General features: G+C 41.5%; 1 protein-coding gene across 1 annotated transcript; it reads left to right on the top strand.

Annotated features, from left to right (window-relative positions):
- The first annotated feature begins 20,821 nt into the window (after nucleotides 1-20,821).
- Nucleotides 20,822-22,895, top strand: LOC137935330 (LOB domain-containing protein 30-like). The gene is made up of 2 exons (XM_068780001.1): nucleotides 20,822-21,121; nucleotides 22,584-22,895. Exons 1-2 carry the CDS (start codon nucleotides 20,822-20,824, stop codon nucleotides 22,893-22,895), a joined length of 612 nt encoding a protein of 203 aa, XP_068636102.1.
- Nucleotides 22,896-23,866: the final 971 nt, after the last annotated feature.

The following is a 23,866-nucleotide window of genomic DNA, read 5'->3' as shown; positions in this document are numbered from 1 at the left end:
ACCAATCACCTGTTTTGTCTACAGATCTTGAAAACCACAAGATGTAGGGGAGCAGTTAAAACTTTTGGTTAATTGACTGATAGATAAAAGATTTAATGAAACTATGGAACATCTTCTAATGGAATTTTTGGTGTGGCAAAAGTGGATCCCACCCCATGTACCTTGGTTTGGGAAGGTTAAGTTGTTGAGCCTAATCAACTTCTTAAGCCAATGTCGGTATGTGGATTAACCTTCACGGAAAGGTCGTTGTGGATGCTAAAAGAGGGGGGGGGGGGGGGGGGGGGGGGGGGGGGGCGTCACAAAAGGTCCTTGATATATTAACTACTGTTTTCATTAATGGCAGTTTGGGAATTTACTCTTGTACTGCAGTTGCCCTACTTTTCTCTTTATATTTGGGGTGCCGCCATTAGGGTTTTATCATCGTGGAGAATCATCTATTGTAGCCCAAGAGTGGTTAGAGAAAAACACTTGTAAGTGTGTGTGATTTCTTTTGTAAACTATTTTATCTTCATAGTGAATTACCGCAGTGGCGGAATACAAGATATAGTCTCACCTTGAAGTGAACCTATATAAATCTTGTTGTTATTTTTATTGCTTGGTTTTTTTATTTTTCTTAATTATTATTATTGCTCTCGTTAGTTTGGAAATAGGGCGTTTAATTCCTAACATGGGACCCATTGACTATAGAAACAAACTTGTAGGTCAACCAAGGAGAGATAGGAGAGATAGAACTCAAAATTTTCCCATTACTTGTCAAGTGTTCAAAGGCCCCAGAATCAATAATCCAGGATGGGGAAGGTGAAGTAGCCAAAACCATACCTGTTATAGCATTGGTTACAGTAGATAATGAGACCTTGGAAGATACCATCATGGTCTTTATTTTCATAAGGAAGTCAAAATCCTCCTAAGAGATAGTCTTCTTGCTTTCGGTTTGCTCAAATTTGGCCTCATCTTTATTGCCACTAGTGGTGGAAACTTGATTTTCTATAACACAAACGGGTACACCATGAATTTTCCAACTTGTTTCCACTGTGTGATTTGTTTGTCCACAAGGTGTACAACTTCGACCATTGTGTTATGGACTCAATAGCACACCGAGCACACAACGAAGGAGGCAATAACTCACTGAGTCCATTAGTTATATTTATATTACTTTAAGTAGGATTTATTTCGAATTTTGTAAGGAGTATAGTTGTGGGGGTAATGTTGTTATTCTTTTAGCCCTAAAACACTTATGACGTCAACCCTTTTTAAGGGGTAGTGAAATAGAGAAAAGGCAAGCATTGAGAATTAGGTTAAACAGGCTTGGGACTCACCTTGATGAGTTCTAGGGTTAGAGATCTCCCTTGAGGATCTCGAGGTATAGGTTTTCCTCAAAAACCTGCGTATCCATCCATCCTTCATTGATCAACACTCTTCATCCATCCTCCATTGTTCTATACCGAGCAAGGGAGGGAGACTTTCTGTCCCTTTCCCGAGCCCAAAGAGAGAGTTCTTCCTCCTTCTCGGCAACAGTAACTAGACAGGCATCAAACCCACCTTACCGAGTAGAAAAGCGAGGATTTTGATCCTCATCTCACGAGCAGTCGGCCTTATTCATCCCAATCGATCCCCTTTCTCTTCACCCATCTTACTTGTGAACAAACATGATGGGACATGGAGGTTTTGTGTTGATTACCGGGAGTTGAACGATCAAACAGTGAAGGATAAATTTTCGATTCCGGTAGTGGATGAGCTCCTAGATGAATTGCATGGGTCGTGGCTATTTACTAAACTAGACCTACGGTCTGGATATCATCAGGTCCAAATGCACCCCTCTGATATTGAGAAGACAACATTCCTCACACATCATGGCCACTTTGATTTTGTCGTCATGCCGTTCGGGTTATCGAATGCACCCTCCACTTTTCAAGCTCAAATGAATGAGGTATTTAGCCCCTATTCTTGAAAATTTGTTCTTCTGTTTTTTTATGATATTTTCATATATAGCAAGTCCGAAGAGGAGCATGTAGAGCATTTAAGCATTGTTTTTTAATTATTATGAGCACATCAGCTCTATTTAAAACAATCCAAATGTTCTTTTGCGGCTTTAAAGGTGGCTTATCTTGGTCACATTATCTCACATGATCCGGTTATTTATGATTGGCCATAGCCACAATCTTGCTTAGCTTTACAGGGTTTTTTGGGTCTTGTGGGATACTACCACAAATTTATTCAGAATTATGGGCCCTTGGCAGCACTCTTGACCAGTCTCCTCAAGAGGAATTCCTTTCTCTGGAATGAGGAGGTCACACAATCGTTTGAGGCCCTCAAATCTGCTCTCGCCTCCAACCCTGTATTTCAACTTCCTAATTTTGATGAATTATTTTTGGTTGAGTGCGATGCTTCTGGTGGGGTATTGGGGCCATCTTACAACAACAGGCACATCCTATTGCGTATTTTAGCAGACAGTTGGCAGTCCGTCATCACAAACTGGCAGCATATGAACAAGAATTGATTGGGTTGGACAAGGCGGTCCAACACTGGCGGCCTTATTTATGGGGTCGGGCCTTTCTCATCCGCACTGATCATTATAGCCTTAAATTCCTATAGGAACAATGTCTGACGATGTTGCCATAGTAGCACTAGATCAGTAAGTTGTTGGGTTTTGACTTTTTGGTGGAATACCGTGCGGGGAGATAGAACAGGGCAGCATATGCCTTGTCGCGGCGTTTTGAAAATCAGCAGTTGGTCTATTCGCTCAGTCAGTCAAGATTCCTCATCCTTGACTTGGTGAGAGAAGCACATGCCAGTCTTCCTGATCTCCAGGAGGTACACCAGAAAATTTCAGCGGGGACAATGGAATCGAAGAGGTCCATCCAGGATTCACTTATTTTTTAAAAACAGTGGCTTTTTCTACCCCCTACTTCTGAGTTGATTCCAGCTATTCTCTCTGCCTACCATGACAGCACACATGAGAGTATTCAAAATATGTTGCACAGAATTCGGGCAGACTTTTATTGGCAACCCATGAAGACCTCCATTGCGACTTATGTAGCAGCCTGTCAGGTCTGCCAACACAACAAAGCTGAGCACTTGAGTCCAGCCGGTCTTCTACAGCCTCTTGCCCTTCCTTCATAGGTTTGGGTCGATATTTCGATGCATTTTGTTGAAGGTCTTCCACAGTCCTCCGGAAAATCTGTACTCTTTGTGGTGGTAGATCGGTTCTCCGAGTACGGACATTTTATTCCACTGGCTCATCCTTATACAGCTACACGGGTCGCATAGACTTTCCTGGAGCAGATTGTCCACTTACATAGCATTCCAGAATCGATTGTGAGTGATCGAGATGTTGTCTTCACGAGCACCTTTTGGCGGGAACTCTTTCGTTTGAGTGGTACCAAATTGAAATTCTCTTCAGCATATCATCCGCAGACAGATGGTCAGACCGAGGTGGTTAACCGTACCATCGAGATGTATCTATGGTGCTTGGTGGGCGATCGTCCAAGACAATGGGTTCAATGGATACCATGGGCCAAGTACTGTTACAACACTTCGTTCCACTCCACATTGTAATCCACTCCTTTCAGGGTTCTATATGGCCAGGATGCCCCTCGCCATCTCTCCTATACTCCAGGGTCCACCGCTTGGATGCTATTGATCAGGCACTCATGGACCGCAATCTGCTATTACAAAATATTACAGAATGCCTACGGAGAGCTCAAGTTCGCATGAAAGATGTCTACGACAAAGGCCACCGTGAGGTCTCCTACGAGGTAGGGGATTATGTGTGGTTACGACTCCAACCATACTGCCAGCAGTCACTTGCGGGACCACCATGACATAAGCTCTCACCCAAGTTTTTTTGGCCTTTTCCAGTTCTTCAACACGTGGGGTCAGTCGCCTATCAACTCCAACTACCAGCCATGGCCAAGCTTCATGATGTGTTTCATGTCTCCCTCTTGAAACCACATACATGGTCTTTGCCTACATCTACTCCATTCCTTCCACCGGTTGACAATGGAGACATTATTCTTACACCAGCCGCGGTGTTACGCGCACGGTTGATGAATGACCAATGGGAGATTCTTGTTTAGTGGACGGATACTGAACCAGAGCCGGCGACATGGGAGCGCGTGGACATCTTCAAACAGATCTACCCAGTTTTTTAGCTTGAGGACAAGCTCTTTCTCCAGGAGGGAGGCAAATGTTGTGGACTCAATAGCACTCTGAGTCACACAACGAAGGAGACAATAACTCACTAATTCCATTATTATATTGCTTTAAGTAGGATTTTTTTGAATTTTGTAAGGATTATGGTCGTAGGGGCAATATTTTTATTCTTTTAGCCCTAAAACACTTATGACGCCAACCCTATTTAAGGGGTAATGAAATAGAGAAAAGGAGATTCCAATCTTGGTCGTCAAGGAGAGAAAGCGTGTTCGGGGAAGCGGTTTAGTAAGAGCATCGGCTAATTGATCAGCAGATGAGACATGAGTCACCGGAAGAGCACCACTCTGAACGTGTTATCGAATGAAGTGATAATCCAAAGCTACATGTTTCATTCGCGAGTGAAAAATTGAATTGGAGTATAAATTGATAGCACCTATGTTGTCACAATAAAGGATCGGTTGTTGTGGAAGAAAAACACCAAGGTCAGTGAGAAGAGAACAAATCCAATGAATTTCAGCTGCAGCGGTTGCAACAGATCGATATTCCTCCTCGGTAGAGGATCGAGCTATAGTCCGTTGCTTCTTAGAACTCCAAGAGATAGGATTGTGACCGAGGTAAACAATATAGGCACCGATAGAAGTAAAATCATCTTTGTTACCTGCCCAATCAGCATCAGAGAATGCATGAAGGGACAAAAAAGATTGTCGATGTAAGACAATACCATGATCCAGAGTCCCACAGAGATATTGTAACAAACATTTGACAGCATCCCAATGATCAGTGGTGGGGCAATGCATAAACTGAGATAAATTATTTACCACATAAGCAATGTCAGGGCGAGTAAGAGACAAATATTGCAGACTTTCAACAACTGTTCGATATTCAGATGCATCAGATAGTGTCATGCCAGACTGAAGTGTGAGTGTATATGATGTGGCAAGTGGTGTAACGACAGGCTTTGCATTGGTCATGCGTGTGCGAGCAAGGAAATCACATATATATCAGCGTTGAGAGAGAAGAAGGCCTTGAGAAAGAGGAACAACTTCAATACCGAGAAAATAAGCCAAGGGGCCAAGATCCTTGAGTGAGAATCTCTGAGCAAGTAGGTGAATGAATGTCGTCATAGCTTGATCATTGTTTCCTGTAATAATAATGTCATCAACATAGAAAAAAATATACACCACATCTGAACCTGTATGTGAGATAAATATGGATGAGTCTGCATGAGAGTTGGAGAAGCCCGAGATAATGAGGAACTGGCGCAACTCGTGATACCAATCACGAGGTACCTGCTTAAGACCGTAGATAGCCTTGCAAAGTTTGCAGACATGATTCAAATTATCACAGTCAATGAAACCCGGTGGTTGTGTCATAAATACATCATCAGATATAGTGCTTTGGAGAAACGCATTATTAACATCAAGTTGGCAAACCGACCAACCACGACTTACTGCAAGGCTAAGAACAATGCGAATAGTGGTAGGCTTGACAACTAGACTAAATATTTCATGATAATCAACTCCTGGGCGCTGGTGAAACCCTTTGGCAACTAAACAAGCCTTGTACCTGTTAATGGGACCATCAGAATGATACTTAGTACGAAAAATCCATTTGCAACCAACCAGATTTTGCGAGAGATCTGAGGGAACAAGTTCCCATGTACCATTCTGAACAAGAGCATCATACTCATCAGACATAGCTTGACACCATTTGGGATTGGTGAGAGCTTGAGTTACAGTTGTGAGTTCACGATTGGCAGAAGCGGGAACTTGGGTTGTGAGGTTTTGTTTTTGGATGGGTTTGGAAATGTTGTTCTTGGATCTGGTGACAATAACACGGGGAAGGAGGGGGTGATGAAGTAGATAGGGATGATCAGCTGAAGTGGGACTATGGGTTGGAGGGGGAAGTGGTGATGGAGAGGGTTGAGGAAGGGGGAGTGGTGATGGAGAGGGTTGAGGAGAGGGATTGTCAACAAGGGGCGCAAGGATCAAAACTACAAATGATGTGCCAGTAGCCGGGAGGGACACATAGGGACACAGAGGAACACCAATGAGAGAGTGTGTCAGATGAGGGGCGGTCAAGATGGGAATGAAGTGAAGTGAAGGGGAAAATAGACTCAACGAATTTAACATGACGCGACACATAAAGACGAGATGTAGTGGGATTAAGACATAGTTATGCACTTTGAGTAGTAGAATACCCTAAGAAAGTACACGGAGAAAAACGAGGAGTGAGTTTGTGAGAAGAGTATGGCTTAAGCCATAGATAACAAAGACAACCAAAACTGAGTAGTTTAGAATAGTTAGGAGGATTGCCAAAAAGTTTGGCATAAGGTGATAGAAGACTTAATGTGGGTGTGGGAAGCCGATTGATGAGATAGACAGCAGTGGAGAAAGCATATGACCAGTAAGAAAGAGGTATAGAAAGAAGTGACAAACCTGTTTCTACAATGTGACGATGTCGTCGTTTAGAATACCCATTGTGGTCAGGTGTATGAGGAAGAGACGTAAGATGAGAGATACCATTGGACGCCAAAAAGGACGACATTGCTTTGTATTCTCCCCACCCACCCCATTATCAGAGTAGACTGTCTCTGTCTTAATCCGTTTACCAAAGAAATTTTCAACTATAGATTTAAATCGGATAAAGGTATCAAGTACATGTGATTTTTGTTTGAGAGGATAAAACCAGATATACTTTGTAAAATAATCCACAAAAATGACATAATACTTGAAATTATCAATAGAATAAATTGGAGAGGTTCCGACATCCAAAAATATAATATCAAGAGGGGAAGAAGAGACAAGTGTGGAGTGGAAAAAAGGTAATTTGTGACTCTTATTGCACTGACAAGAATTGCAAGTAAACTTAAAATTTAGAAGATGAGACAAGTCTAACTGAAAAGTGGACATAATATGCCGCAGAATCAGAGACAATGGATGACCTAGACGATGATGCCAAGCAGACGAAGTGGTCTTGACACTAGAGAAAATAATTATTGGTGGAGACTGGACTGGGGTGATGGCCATTTGTACACACCATCCTTAGTTCGACCCTGCAAAAGTGTTACCCCCGTACGAAGATCCTTCACACGAAAAGAAGTGGGTAAGAATTTAATGGAAGTATGATTAATTTGGAAAATTTGAGAAATAGAAATAAGATTCTTTTGCATGGTGGGAACACAAAGACCATTATTCAATAAAAATGCACGAGAGGGTGTAGAGAGAGATTTGTAACTAGTGTGAGTAATAGGAAGACCCGTGCCATCCCCAATTATAATGTCGTCAGTACCGTCAAAAGGAGTATAAAGCGAGAGATTACTCAAGTTGGTGGTGACATGGTGCTATGCTCCACTATCCAGAAGCCAAGGAGAACCAGTAGAAGTGGTGGTGGTTGCAAGATGAGCATGTGGTTGCCATGATGTCGAAGGACGATGTTGCCAATGAGAGGTGGTACGAGGTGCCTGGGGAGGTAGTAGAAACGGTTGCATCTGGCGAAAGACAGGACACTGTGGAATGATGTGTCCTTTTTTCTGGCACAACTGACAACGGCCGAGATAAGGGCGAGGTTGAGATTGACCATCCGGATTGACTATATTGTGGAGACCAGAGGTAGTACCTAGTTGTGAGAGTGATGAAGGTGCCTCTTACTGTTTGTGATTGCAATTACCGGTCCTACCAGAATTTGACCTAGCACTGGCTAGATTTGCAGAAGCTGGAATCGGAGAAGAGTGAGTTTGTTGAACACATAACGAGACTTCTTTGTTGATGAGTTTTTCATGCAGCTTATTAAAAGATATGGGCGTGTCACAACCATTTATATTATCAATAAGTGGTTTGTACTCATCATCTAGCCCATCCAGAATTGTCTCAGTGAGATCCTCTTGATCCATGGGTTTGCCTAGGGTCGCAAGTTCATCAGCTCATGTTTTAATATACTGCATATACTTGAAAATCGATTGAGATCCCTTAGTGGTATGTTTGAATTGCTCCTTGATCTGTTTAATGTGACCTCACGAGGGCCAAGCATATGTAGTGGCCAAAATAGTCCAGGCTTCATGAGAGGTACTTGAGTCAGTGATAAGTGGAATAATAGATGGCATGAGAGTACCAATAAGAGCACAAAAAATAAGCTTATCCTGACAAAGCCACGGAGTGATTTCAAGATTTGGAACGACATGATTATTGATCATCTTTGTGACAAGCGGCAAAGAATAAGAACCATCAACGAACTTGAGGAGATCATAACCAAAAAGAATAGCCTCTATCTGAGATTTCCAGCTAAAATAATTTGTGGAGGTGAGCTTGACCGAGTTGTGGATGTGAAGTACCATCAGCGGTGTGGTTGGGTCATGAGCATTTGGAATAGTAATACGAGAATCTTCAAAAGCCATGAATTTTTTTTTCACGTTTGGAAATCACACGTGTAAAATTCACACATGTGAAAAGCACATGTGCAGAGCTTCCTATTCTTCCCGAAAATTAAACCGACCTCAGATTAAACTGATGGTTGCGGGAAAATAAAAATCGGGAAGTACCTGGGCTTGCCGGGGTGGCGAGCGGTGACGTCGTTCGGCGGCTAGCGGCAACGGCGTGTGGTGGCGAGTGGCATAAAGCGGTGAGCGACCATGACTTGTGATGGCGTGGGCTGCTTGTTCGGGCTTGGCAACGAAACTTTCAATGGTGACGGAACGTCGTCGGCAATGGAAGCGGTCGGCGAAGGAAAGTTCAGCCGACGATGGTTTTCGATGGCGATGTGGCCACGGCGTAGGACCGTCAACGAGCGAATGAGCAAAATAGAGTGTTGGAACTCTGGCTTGCATGCAACGACGTGCGGCGATGACTGGCGGTTGGCTGAGGCAATCGACGGCTACGACGACGGAGTTGTCGACAGTAACAGCAGAGGTGGTGTGCAGCAGAGACCTTGCGGGATAGAGTGGAGGGTCTCAACAGAGAAGACCAAAGACTGAACTCGATGTCGGGATGCCGAGGCTCAGGGACCAATCGTCGGTGGTGGCGATGGCAGAGGTGGCAGAGAGAAAAAAATATCAGATCGTAGGCTCTGATACCATTTAGAATAAAGATAAAAAGAATATTTCCCGATCATATTACTTTGTTTGATACATGTATTTATAGTTACAGAATGATAAAGGATTTACATGAATATAGAGTTACACGAGTACATGATTGTAGAGTTAGAAGTTGAAACAATCTGAACTTCTCTTAACCTGATCATTTTGATCTCTATCACTAGGGTTAGAGATCTCCCTTGAGGATCTCGAGGCATAAGTTTTCCTCAAAAACCTGCATATCCATCCATCCTCCATTGATCATCACTCTTCATCCATCCTCCATTGATCCATACTGAGCAAGGGAGGGAGACTTTATATCCTTTTCCCGAGCCCAAAGAGAGGATTCTTCCTAACTCTCGGCAACAACAACTAGAGAGGTATCAAATCAACCTTACCGAGCAGAAAAGTGAGGATTTTTATCCTCATCTCACAAGCAGTCCTAGTGCAACTTGGGAGGTGATCACCACAACAAGAATGAGGTAATATTTTTACATAGTTGTGCTCAAAGTTAATTAAGATAGAAGCCTGGCACTCCTATCACGAGTAGCAATCAAGAGGGCCACAAACCCTCTTTGTCGTGATCAAGAAAAGAGAAGATCTTTATCTAGCTAGTTCAGCATAGTTGTTGGGGTCTCCTACCCTTCACAGCAACTCGTTAGTATTATCAAAGAGGGAACTTTCCTCTTGGCCAAGCACTGCTCAAGAGAAAAGTTCACCTATAACACTTGATGAGGGCAGTACTTCAATCCTAAGTGCTGGAGTCTCAAATCCCACTTCGTGTTACTCGATCCATGACCCAGGACTGTAACACATTGTCAGGTTGGGAAGAATTTTGACCCGACCTTGAACCCTATTCACGGGACCTCCACCTCTATTGCTAGAGTACATAGCTAAAGAAACATTAGAGTGTGTAGTGGAGGATGGGTCTGAGATATGTATCAACATAATCGATATATCATCAAAGGAAGAAAGTGCATCAGAACTAAGAATTTGATACTTAGCTACCTCAAATAAATATGCTACACAAGTGTCCTTTCGTGCCTATTGAGCTACACAATATACCTATAACACATATCATTAGCAATTGAGTATTTTTTATCATCAAAATTATCTTAATGGGCATCTTATGACTAACAATTATACGGGCTGGTTAAGATCTAATCAACCAAGGCCATGGGGAGTTAAGAATAGGGGTAATTAGGAGATTAAATGAGTCTTTAAAGATTAAGGCAAAGAGGGAAACTTTAAGTACTTAGGAAAATTTGGAGACCTATGGTTGAATGTGGACTATGTATAGGCATGTATATCTTGAGATTAAGTAACTAGCAAATACAATTTCAATTTTTTTGGCTCTAAGCCTTTAGGTGATTGTCCTTGATCAACAAGTTCAAGTTACCCATTGTTTCCTTTCATTCTCTTTGTCACTCTCTAGCTCCACCATTTATCCCCTCCACTCGAGTACATCTTTTATCACCACAATTTCAAATATCTCGCTCTCTTTCTCTTTCTCTCTCTTTGTTGTTGAATGCTTGTCTTCTAGCAAAAGCAAGTATGACTCACGAGAACACTTGTAATACCTTAGCATGCATATCACTACCAACTCAATCATCCGCTTTTGCAGGTGAACCATTTTGATATATAAGAATACTCGACCTGACCACCTTTTTGGGCAGATGGTTGGTTGGTTCTTTTATTTTTTAATGTATTATTATAGGATTTCTAGAGTTGCACTATGTCTATAACTTTAAGGCATTAATGACTTTGATATATCTTATAAAATTCTAATATCACCCTTGAAAATAGTTTTCATGTAGATCCTTCTTACTCGAAGGAGACAGGAGACAGAAGATAAACATAAAAATCTTTGAAGAAAAACTTCCGTTATATGGCATTTCTTTTTATTTAGTTAAACGTATGCATTGTCTAATTTTCTGAATTTTGAATGACTCACTCTCTGAAATATTTCCCTACCCTAAGGCATTGAGAGTTCTATAGTTAAAAACTCCAACAACGAAATTTTCGTAATAAATCAATCATTATGAAAATCAAATAATATCAAGGGCTGTAGGATTGGCTTAATTAACCGATGTTGCCGAGATTTTGCCCATCCAGTCTCCATTTTCCAAGCTCTTTCCTTTCACTTACGTTTCACTTTCTCGCCACCTCAAATATAGTACAGTAACGGCACCAGGGCAGCTCTTCTAAAAGAGCTCGGATTTGTTGATTTACTTACGTAGTAGATTAATCCTGCTTCAGCTCACCCTGTTCAGACCACGATTACATTATGGAACTGACCACCATTTAATCCGCTAACCAAGTTGTAGGTTAGATTATCCATCTTCTTGTAAATTGATGAAGTCTTTTAAACAATTCCACGATTCGGCTAATCTCCTCTGCAAGTAAGAAATACACTGCCTGAGACGGGTCAGGAACGTTTCTGGATCGAGCTGGTCATTCAGAGGTCTCCAGTATTAGTAGTTAAGAAGGTAGTTTTCCCCAAACTCAGTTCCGCGGCTCTAAACTAATACGAAAGATTGATTAATTGCTGTCAAGAAGCAAGTGGGTTTTTTTCCCCATGTCATTTACTTTCGAACCTGAAGCGGTGCAAGATGAAGGGCCAAAATGACCGTATCCGCAAGTACAGTACGTCACTCGTCGCCGGAACCCATTCTCACCTCTCTGTCGCTCTCTGCTGCCTTCCCAGTTACCCTCCTCGGCATAAAATCACAGTAAAATGCAACATTTCTCGGCCTTTCGTTTTCGTTTATTTTAAATGCTTACTTTTTCTCTCCTCCGGACGAAACCACACAGAGGGCCGCACGGCGCAGCTTGCGAAGTAATGGAGGTCATGTCAGAGTTCAGAGTTCATAGAGTCGATTAGAAATCGCAAAGAGACGAAACAGAAGAGTTTTTTAAGGGAGAAAGGTGACCGTCGAGGCTCCTTACAGTTCCGCACCTCACTGGCTTTGATCACGACCCTGACCAATTTCGAATTGAACGGCCGCTGGGCTCCTTTTCGGTGACCTCGCGCATTGACACGTGGTACGCCGTAACTCTAGCCCGACGGTACCTGCACGTGAGAACAGTTGCAGCATGATTCTCCGTGCCTCTGGGCAGAAAGTAAAGTCACCTTTAGTTTTCAACTTCCACCCTCAGCTCAGCAACTCCATAGCTTTTAATAAAGGAACTCTTCGATAATGAGATCAGCCTTCCATACCGTTTATAGTCCACAATTAAATGAAAATGAAGTAGAAAATTGATTTGAAGTGAGATAAATTACTTCTACTTTAACTCATGTTTGGGTGTCAGTATATACAAGTTCAAGTGGCTGGAAAACAGATTCCAGTGTTAGTGCCCCCAAATAAAAAATATGATATAAAAAAAAGAATAAATAACATTTTATAATATATTTAAATAGAACATATACCTAAACATATAATTAACAAAAATAAGCGTGGTTACTACACTTATAAGTAATTTAACGTGTAGTATTAGAATATATTAATATCCTAATTAATGAAAAATTATATTATATTACTTAATGATTATAATTTATTATAAATTAAAACAATAATTATGGTTTAATTAATTATAAAAATTGGATAATTAAACCAATTAATGATTATAGTTTATTATAAATTAATATACTAATTACGTGTGACTAGCATAAATTATTTAAAATAAATAAAAAATTTAAAAATAACATAAGTGAATATAATAAATAAATAAATTATTCTGTAATAACATAAGATATAGTTTAACATTAAAACTCACTATTTTAATAAAAAATAAATAAATACATAATAAATAAATAAATATATTAATTTATCAATAACATAATATACATTTTAAATATTATTAATTAATAATATATTAAAAAAAACTAATGGTTTAATTAATTGGATAATTAAACCAATTATGGCGATGTTTAATTTTTCCTAACTTAGGAAAAATTAAACATCGTCTTCGTCTTCCTCTGCGGCGGGCAACGGCGACGGAGGCGACGCTCCGACGGTGCACCGAGAGGGAGAAAATAGGGAGGCCGAGAGAGAAGAGAAACCAGGAGGCCGAGGGGCTCTAGCCTCCCGTGCTCTGCGACGGAGGTCGAGAGAGGGAGGAAGGAAGGCCGACGGGGGTGGGGGGGCGGAAAGAGAGGGAGGCCGAGGGGCTCTGCGACAGAGGGAGGACGGCCGACGGGGGTGGGGGTAGAGGGAGGAAAAAATACTTTGCTGAACGGTCGTGGAGGGAGCAGAGATCGTCTGGAGAGGCTGACGAGAGGGAGAGCAGAATAGCGGGGGGGGGGGGGGGGGGGGGGGGGGGGGGGGGGAGGGAGAAGAGAGGGAGGCCGAGGGGCTCTGCGACAGAGGGAGGACGGCTGACGGGGGTGGGGGTAGAGGGAGGAAAAAATACTTTGATGAACGGTCGTGGAGGGAGCAGAGATCGTCTGGAGAGGCTGACGAGAGGGAGAGCAGAATAGCGGGGGGGGGGGGGGGGGGGAGGGTTTTAATAAATGAACTTTTCGATAGTGAGATCAGCCTTCCATACCGTTTAGGGGGGGTTAGTCCACAATTTAATGGAAATGAAGTAGAAAATTGAATTGAAGTGAGATAAATTGCTTCCACTTCAACTCATGTTTGGGTGTTAGTATATACAAGTTCAAGTGGCTGGAAAACAAATTCCAGTGTTAGTGCCCCCAAATGAAAAATATGATATAAAAAAGAGAATAAGTAATATTTTATAATATATTTAAATAGAACATATACCTAAACATATAATTAACAAAAATAAGCGTGGTTACTACACTTATAAGTGATTTAACGTGTAGTATTAGAATATATTAATATCCTAATTAATGAAAAATTATATTATATTACTTAATGATTATAATTTATTATAAATTAAAACAATAATTATGGTTTAATTAATTATAACAATTGGATAATTAAACCAATTATGGCGATGTTTAATTTTTCCTAACTTAGGAAAAATTAAACATCGTCTTTGTCTTCCTCTGCGGCGGACAACGGCCACGGAGGCGACGCTCCGACGGTGCGCCGAGAGGGAGAAAATAGGGAGGCCGAGGGGCTCTGGCCTCCCGTGCTTTGCGACGGAGGTCGAGAGAGGGAGGAAGGAAGGCTGACGGGGGTGGGGGGGGGGGGGGAGAGAGAGGGAGGCCGAGGGGCTCTACGACAGAGCCTCCCGTGCTCTACTTTGTTGAACGATCGCGGAGGGGGGGGGAAGAGAGGGAGGCCGAGGGGCTCTGCGACAAAGGTGGGGGCAGAGGGAGGACGGCCGACGGGGGTGGGGGCAGAGGGAGGAAAAAATACTTTGCTGAATGGTCGTGGAGGGAGCAAAGATCGTCTGGAGAGGCTGACGAGAGGGAGAGCAGAATAGCGGGGGGGAGGGAGGGAAAGCAACACGCGTGGAAAGCTGATGATTCGCAAAATAGGTAGGAAACAACTTTCCCCCATTTTTGCCTGAGTGAATGAAATAGTGTTATCTCACTTCAATTCAAGTCATTCTGGACTAACGCCATAAGTGGGATGAACTAAGTAATACGCCCCCTCTTAATAAATGAGCTTTTCGATAGGGAGATAAGCTTAGTTCTCGTCCGGCAACTTGCATGCAAATCTTACTTCCGTTTTGCTTTCTCATTCTTCCGTTGAGGCCGTTTGTTTGTGATAATATCTATGAAGATCATAAGGAAACTGAAAGAATTCTTGGCAGAGAAAGAACCCAGTATTTGTTTCGTGAAAGCTTGTCCAAAATGTCTAATCTTGAGTCTAGAAGTAGCTTGAAATGTAAAGGGTAAATCGATCTATGGTCTGTTTTCTTGAAAAACCTCGATGAAAACCAGTGGAAGCTAACAAAGGATTGAGATTCATTTGACTTTCAAATTTAGCAATTAATAAACATATTGGTTGACAAGGACTTATATCTACGTTATGAAAATAAATTAACGATTAGAAATCGAAACAAAAAAAATGATATTTTAATCATGCACTCACGAACCCAAAGGGATGGGGAAACGACTGTTCGTCTGTTTTGTAGGAAGAAGAAAAAAAAAAGAATTTACGGTGGTTCGATAGTGTACCTACGTCCACCGAGAGACGGCCGAAAAAATCACTAATTTCAATTAGGGGTACATAATATGTATTTATACTGAACCCTAGACATATTTGTATAGAAAAGACACAAATACTCCTATACAAAAATTTCCCACAACCTCATGTATGAGCCATATACTCAATAATCTCCACCTTGGCGAATATTCATCCCTTAAGAAAAAGAAAGCATAACTTTGAACTCCATCTAGAACAAGAGGTTGGGGTCGTCTCTCATCTAGCAACTAGAGACATTTATCAAGTCCAAGCAATGTTTGAACTTATCTGTAGTAATAGGATTTTTCAACATATCTATTGCATTCTCAGAAGTGTAAACTTTTTCAAGCAGTAGTTCACCTGATGAAACCAATTGCTTGATCCTGTGAAACCTCACATCTATTTGTTTGGTCCTCGTATGATACACTTGGTTTTTTTGCCAAATAAATGACACTTTGACTGTCACAATGCAACTAAAGTCCACCTTGTTGGACACCCAGCTCCTTGACCAACTCTGTAAGCCAAAAAGCCTCCTTGGCAGCCTCAGTTGCTGCCATATACTCTGACTCAGTAGTAGATAGTGCAACTATAGACTGTACTATGGACTTCCAACAAGTAGGCCCTCCCACAAGAGTAAATACATAACTTGTGAAGACCTCCTGTCATCCAAGTCCCCTGCATAGTTAGCATCCACATATCCCACAACTGAAGGAATACTCTGTTGTCTGCTAAACATGATGCCATAGTCTGTAGTACCCCTCAAGTATCTGAAAATCCACTTGACTGCATCCCAATGTTGTCGACCCAGATTTGAAAGAAAGTTGCTAACCATGTTGATAGCTTGTGCCAAATTTGGTCTTGTACAACCCATAATATACATTATACACCCCCACTGCACTAGCATATGGGACCTTTGACATGTCATGAACTTCATCATATGTCTTTAAGCATTGAGCGGTAGACAATTTGAAATGATTCGCCAAAAGTGTACTTACTAGTTTTGCATTACCCATGTTGAACCTGTCCAACACCTTCTCAACATAGCTATGCTGAGATAGCCATAATCTTCTGAAAGCTCTGTCCCTACGAATCTCCATCCCAAGAATCTTCTAGGCTGCACCCAAATCCTTCATGTCAAATTCTTTGTTCAACAAAGTCTTCATCTTGTTGACCTCACTCATACTCTTTACAGCAATCAACATATCATCCACATAAAGTAGCAGAAAAATAAAAGAATCATCATCAAGGCTTTTCACATAAGCACAACAATCATACTCACATCTTTTGTAGCCAATCCGGACCATGTAAGAGTCAAATCATTTGTACCACTACCTCGGTGACTGCTTCAGCCCATAAAGTGATTTCTTCAAATTACAGACTAAATATTCCAGTCCAGGGTGAATAAACTCTTTTGTCTACACCATGTAAATATGTTCCTCCAAATCACCATGAAGGAAAGTTGTATTCACATCCATCTGCTCCAACTGCATCTCTGAATGTGCTACTAACGCCAACACTGCCCTGATGGAGGTGTGTCTGACCACAGGGAAGAATACCTCATCATAGTCAACCCCTTTCCTCCGTGAGTAACCCTTTGCTACTAGACGAACCTTTAATTTTTCATCCTCTTTTTCTAATACTGCTTCTTTCTTCTTATTCACCCATTTGCACCCTATCGTTCTCTTCCCCCTAGGAACCTCCACCAACTCCTATGTCAGGTTTTTATACGGAGACTCCATCTCCTCCACCATAGCACCCACCCATCTACTTTTCTCTTGGCTTTGTATTGCCTCCTAAAAAGTAGTAGGATCTCCGTTACTAGTAATAAGCGCATAAGAAACCAAATCTTCAAAACCATACTTGGTAGGTGGCTTGATAATGCGTTTGGGTCTGTCTGTGGCTATACGGTGATGTTGTCGATCACATGAGCTAGAAATTTCAACATGCTAAGCATCCTCTTCTCTACCATGGTTCTCTAGCTCCACCTGCTCCACATTCTCATTGGTGCTGCAATTTTCTGGCACCTATTTCTCTTCTTCCTGAGTATGCTGCAACATGACTTTTTTTTTTTTATCAAAAACCTTATCTCTACTAATCACCATCTTGTTTGCCTTCAGATCCCAGAGCTTCAAGCCTTTCACCCCTTTCTGATAGCCCAGAAAGATACACTGTCTAGATTTCGCATCAAGCTTCGACCTCTCCTCACTAGAAACATGTACATAGGCAGGACAACCAAACACTCTCAAGCTAGAGTAGTCTATCTCACTACCTATCCACACCTCCTCTAATACTTTCCCATCTAGTTTTGCTCTAAGTGATATGTTAATTAAGAAACATGCAATATTCACTGCTTCTATCCAGAAATTTTTTGTAAACCCTACATTCAACCTGAGACATCAAGCTTTTTCAGCTATAGTCTATTCATCCTTTCCATCACACTGTTCTGTTGTGGTGTCTTGTGTACTGTGAAGTGTCTCTTAATTCTATGTTGCTCACACAACTCCTTGAACTTTGAGTATGTGTACTCAGTACCATTTTCTGACCTGAGGCATTTAATCTTCCTCCCTGTCTGGTTTTCTAATTCAGCTTTCCACAATTTGAACTTGGCAAACATTTCTGACTTGTGTTGCTTGAAGTACACCCAAACCTTTCGTGAGTCATCAATAAAGGTCACAAAATACATGTGTCCTCCTCAGGATGCTACTTTTACTGGCTCCCAAACATCTGAATGATCATAGTCAAGAATTCCCTCTATCTTGTGTCTGGCTGCTTGAACTGTACCTTATTCTGTTTTCCAAGAACACAAACCATGAAAAAATCAAGCTTGCATATTTTGACACCCTTCAATAGATTTTTCTTATGAAGCTCCATCATCCCACGCACTCCCACATGACTTAACCACATATGCCTCAAAACTGTACAGTCTGATTCAGACTCTATAGCTGCAACACCACCTACAATTGTGGTACCTTGCATTGTATAGATATTTCCAGATATTTTTTGCCCCTTCATCACTGTTAAGACACCTTTACTCAATTTCATTATACCACTTGCAGACTTGTAACTATAACCATTACAATCTAAAGTGCCCAATGAAATCAGATTCTTTCTTAAATCCTGAATATGTTTAGCATCACACAACATTCTAACTTCACCATCAAACATTTTAATTTCTATACTCACCATTCCAACAACTTTGCATGAAGCATCATTACCCATTAGAACATAACCAAAGTTTACTAACCTGTAGGTGTTAAACCAATCTTTATTTGGTGTCATGTGATAAGAGCATGCCTAATCCAGAATCCAAGAATCTCTGAGACGATCTGAACTGGATGAAACAGAAAGCATATCCCCATCACCACTCTTTGAGTCTTCTTCTTCCACTACATTTGTAGACTTTGATGGACCCTCTTTGTTCTCTACATTCCCTTTCTTTTTCTCTAGACAATTCCATTTTATGTGCCCCTTTTTCCGCACTTAAAACACGTGGTGTCCTTCCGCTTCCTGGATTTAGACCGAGATTTGTTGTTACTTGATCCACTCTGAAACTTGTTTCTTCCACGTTCCTGGTTACCCTTCACCACGACTCCTTCACCTTGGCAAGTCTCATCACTGACTTTATTCCTCTGATGGAAGCCTAATAGAGCATTTGTGATATCCTCCAATTCGAGAGTTTTTTTTCCCCACATCAAAGCCGTAACCAAATTTTCGTATGTAGGAGAATTTGGTAGGGAATTCAACAACATTAACGTCTTGTCTTCGTCTTCAAACTTCACATCAACTTGCCTCAAATCACTAATGAGCTGATTAAAAACATTGATATGTTGGCTCAGATCCAAGCCCTCTGACATCTTAAGACCATATAGTTTCTGCTTAAGATAGACCTTGTTCGTCAACGACTTGGACATAAACCGACTTTCCAGTTTCAATCAAACTTTAGCTAGTGATTCCTAATCCATGACATGATACATCACATCATTAGCTAGACAAAGCCTAATAGTCGCCACAGTCTTCACTTCCATTTCTTTCTAATCCATGCCATCCATTCCTATCAGTTGTTTTTCGTATAGCACCTTCAACATACCCTACTGCACTAACATGTCCTTTACCCTCCTCTACCATAATCCAAAATTTTCATTTCCGTTGAATTTCGTCATGTCAAATTTTGTAGAAGAAACCCTAGTCATCATTGGCTAACTTGGGTTTTTCCGTGTGAAAAATCTAGATTTCGAGCACAACGTGAGAAGCCTGGGCGTTTGTGTAGAAGAATCCTCAAGTGTTCGCAACGTGCACCTGCAGCCCTCAAGGGATGTGTCGGCAGAAAGTCAGACATGCTTGAAAAATCCCTAACGCTTCAAACATCAGACGTTAGACGTCTCTTCATGTCCCTCTGCGATGTGTGTTCCGAAGGAAATTTTATTTATGTCGTCTTGTCTCGTGACGCTTTTCCTTTTCAAATGAAATCTCACTGGTGACCTCGAGATTTCTGTCGTCCCTATTGTCTCCGTCGTTGTCCACGGCAGTGGCGATGTGAGGTTATCGCCGTCGACCCTGCGTCGTCACTGCACTCCAAGACTGGATCTCACTGTGTCGTCGTCACCTCTGCGACCTTGCCGAACTCCGAGACTGGATCTCCCTGCGTCATCGCCGAACTCATTCAACCTGGAAATGATACCAGTTGTTGTAGGAAGAAGAAAAGAAAACGAAGAATTTATGGTGGTTCGGTAGTGTGACTACGTCCTTTGGAGCGACGGCTGAAAAAATCACTAATTTCAATTTGGGTTACATAATACGTATTTATATTAAATCCTAGACATATTTATATAGAAAAGACACAAATACACCTATACAAAAATACCCCCCAACTTCATAAATGAAAAATATACTCAATAGTCCATTCCTACGAAATGAAGAAAATACTTACTCATCCGCGGATATGGAAGAGAAGAAAAGAACAAAAGAAAGCTACAAATTTGCTCTGCGGCGGTAGCACCTTTTCCCATATCTTCTGTGATGCCCGAGCTGCAAACAGTTGAGAATACCTTAAAAATACGTAGAGAGAGAGGAAAAGTGGACATGGGCTCATGTCATCCCCGCATACGAGGGGCATGTGAGAGTGTTTCCCGGTGGTTGAGAGTTATTACTGTTAAGATATCCCACATGGATTAATGAGAAAAAATATGTTGAATTTATTAGTTAGAAAAAGGTTTCCTAAGCTAATTATTTCAGGAGGGCCTTGGACCCAATTAGTAAAAACAATTTTCTGTATAATCTTCTGAGTTCTGCCTGTTTCAATTGGGAATAAATAGTCTCAAGTAAGAAAAGCAGCACAAGAGAGACGAAAAGAAAGTCTTTTTACTTCTCATCTTCCAAACTAGCCCTACACAACCCGGCCAAACCTCTTTGTCTCTGTCTATCACTCTTATCTTTCTGTGAGACGTGACGGATAATTCCATAAAGGGGTGAGAAGAGGATTGTAGCAAGGCAAAAAAGGATGATCAGAAGCAAGAACGGGCGCGGCGGAGTTTGTGGCCCATGCGGCGCGTGCAAGTTTCTGCGGAGGAAGTGTGTCATCGGGTGCATCTTCGCTCCTTACTTCGACGCCGAGCAGGGAGCAGGGAGGTTTGCGGCGGTGCACAAGGTATTCGGCGCGAGTAACGTCTTTAAGCTTCTTGTGCAGATACCCGACCACAAGCGCCTAGACGCCATTGTCACCATCTGCTATGAAGCTCAGGCCAGACTCAGAGATCCTGTCTACGGCATCGTCTCTTATATCTTAGCCCTACAGCAGCAGGTAACCTCGGCATCCTTTCTTTTTCTTCTTCTCCGAGATAAGGCGTAAACCAGGCTTTTATTCATGATCTTATCCCATTTCTTGAATGTTCTTAAGGAAAACTAAAACGAATCAATTCTCTTCTTCTCTTTCGAGAAGGCGGTAGGTCTGTGATGGAAGAGATTTTTCTTTATTTTTTTATTTTCGTTTCAATGGGTTCTGGGCCATCTCCATCTGCTGAGTACTTGCTGAATTATCTCGCGTTACGCAGATGGAGATTGGGGGCCTTGGGAATTAATAAATATTGTGAAGACAGCGATTTCTATGTTTTGTGCACGAACGAAACCTTTCCACATGTAACTCTTCTTAGCATCCACTTAGAGTTTGAACTTGCATAAACAGAGTTGCTTGCGCTGACGGGCTTCATTTATGGCGATTTTTCATTTGGAAGACTTAGGAACTTGGGTTTGGTTGTAAAATTTATAAACGAGATTTTTAGGTTTTTACCCAAATTTTTAAACTTAATTAGATAAATATGGACTATTTGAATTTATTTGAAAAAATACCCAACTTTGACCTGTAAACTATACATTTGTATAGTCAACGGTGACAAGTTCAAACTCTTTTTAGTTATTTATCTAATTAAGTTTTAAAATTTTAGTAAAAACCTAAATTACTCTTTATAAAAGAAGCAGTTGATATCCGAGGCGCAGGGGAGGAGTTTGGTTGACAGCTAAAAGATGAGATCAGTATGATTCAGTGGCCGTACGATAACGAGGAATGCCACTGATTGATTGTTACTGTTATCTCTTAATTCAATCGAACCATCCAATCAATCTATTTGAGAAAAAAAATGGCACAAGTTCCTGTTCTTTTCAGCTTGAAAGGGGTTGCCGATTGAACCTCTTAAGATTGCTTATCTTTCACTTAAAAATAGTTCCAGGGTTAATGTTTTGAGCAAGTGGGGTCTTCTGAAGCTCTGATTCTCTCGTTTCAGTCCATACCAAAACTTCTTATCAAATATTCTATTATAAAACAAGTCATTATTATGGCTCCTACACTGGGGGGCTTTGGATAATGATGCAAGCGAGTGTATGTTTGTCATGATAAAGAGTTCTTTCTTCCTTGACCTTCCTAGACTTCATTTTCAGCGAGTTGGGATTTCAGTACTTGATCCCTTTCGAGGAAAGAAATGAGAAATGCCTGAAACCAGCTCAAGTTATCCCACAACCTGGTTGCTCGCTCAGGTCAAATGCACTCAAAAGAATTTATAACATATAATTGAGATTTAGTTAAAAGGGAGTAGAAGTTGAGATTGTAACCTCGCATGTCTCTCTTGAGATTGTAACCTTGCATATCTGAGACGTTGAAGTCTCCTCCTTCTTGAAGAGACACCTTTGCTGCAGTTGTCCGGCATCAATGAGAGAAATTAATCTCTTGGTACTGCTTGCTGACATTTTATTTTCGTCTTTTATAATTCTAGGTTGTCAACCTGCAAAATGAATTGGCAGTAGTTCAAACTCATCTCTCAAGCATGGACCTCCCAGCTCCACCTTGCTACCTAGCAAACAGCTACATCCCATCGACTCTGGTTCCCATTGATGATCATTTGGCGCTAGTTCCCATTTCTCGGCAGTTGCAGACTCTTCCAGAGACGGTGAGCGCCGTGAATTTATCATATCAGTGCAGTGCAGACATCGAACTTCAGTTACTGGCACAAGAATATCTCTCTAGATACTTCAACGAAGGACAGTTTCAACCACTACTACCCAAGTCTTCTTCAAGGTTTCTCTAGTTTTGTTCTAACTGTAGCTAAGCTGGCTCTAAGTCATTGATGACTTGCTAATCATAATCAAGTTTGGTTTAAGTTACAAATCTTAGACTTGGGCAATCTTTTACACTCATAGAATTTCATCCTATTTTCATTGCTAATGACATGAGAAATTTAACGGCTTCATGATGAATATTCTTCAATATCAAGCACATACAAAAGCTAAACCTGGTATTTGGAATTCCACTTGATGGCCCTGCCAAGTTGTTAACACAAAGGGTTAGCTTTAGAAGGACCTGCTTGTTCTTTTGCGTCTATTTTAATGTTCTTATTATTCATTCTATGCCCTATATGATAGAGATAAAAAAGATAAGGATAAGAGAAGTTGAGTTTGCCTCAACTTATACCTTTACATTCATGTAAACTTGTAACTCTATAGTCATGTAGACTCTCTTGAGTTTATCATCTTATCATTTTGTAACCTATAAATAATTCTATCAATGAATGTAACGGATCGGGAAATTATTCATTGATATATTTCTATATGGTATCAAAGCATCAATCTCTCCAATTTCTCCTCCCTGCATCCTTGCAAAACCAGAGCGTCGCCTCCACTACAATGATTCCATCGCCGAGGCTCTGCTGGTCCCCTTCCTCTTTCACAGAGCTTACTCCGATGCGGAGCCAACCCCCCCCCCCCCCCTCTGACGCAGAATCCTCTCCAATCCCCTGTCACTGAAGCCCGCCGAGCATTTGCAACACCATCAACAATGACTTCCATCGCCGTCACCCAGCAACCACCGCGGAACGTCCCACACCTGCCAGAGGCAGCAACACCACGCCACTGCACCACCGTGCGCCTTCCCGTCGTCGTTGCCACAGTAGAGCCCTACAACTCTGTTCAAAAGTTTCTGCGAAGCCCACCTGTTCAACGGTCCTACGACGCCGAGCCTCTACAACCCCTCTGTTAACCTCGTCGCCATCGAAAGTTGTCA

The sequence above is a fragment of the Aristolochia californica genome, unplaced genomic scaffold (assembly GCF_029961685.1).
Source record: "Aristolochia californica isolate CCGP_79_NKW_82.1479 unplaced genomic scaffold, dmAriCali1.0.hap1 SCAF_6, whole genome shotgun sequence".
NCBI classification, from domain to species: Eukaryota; Viridiplantae; Streptophyta; class Magnoliopsida; order Piperales; family Aristolochiaceae; genus Aristolochia; species Aristolochia californica.
The sequence above is the reverse complement of the archived record's forward strand: the minus strand, read 5'-3'. Positions and strand labels throughout refer to the sequence as shown.

Coding starts and splice junctions, on each gene's coding strand:
- LOC137935330 (XM_068780001.1), top strand. CDS start 20,822: ATGATCAGAAGCAAGAACGGGCGCGGCGGAGTTTGTGGCCCATGCGGC. Junction 21,122..22,583: donor TCTTAGCCCTACAGCAGCAG/GTAACCTCGGCA, acceptor TTATAATTCTAG/GTTGTCAACCTGCAAAATGA.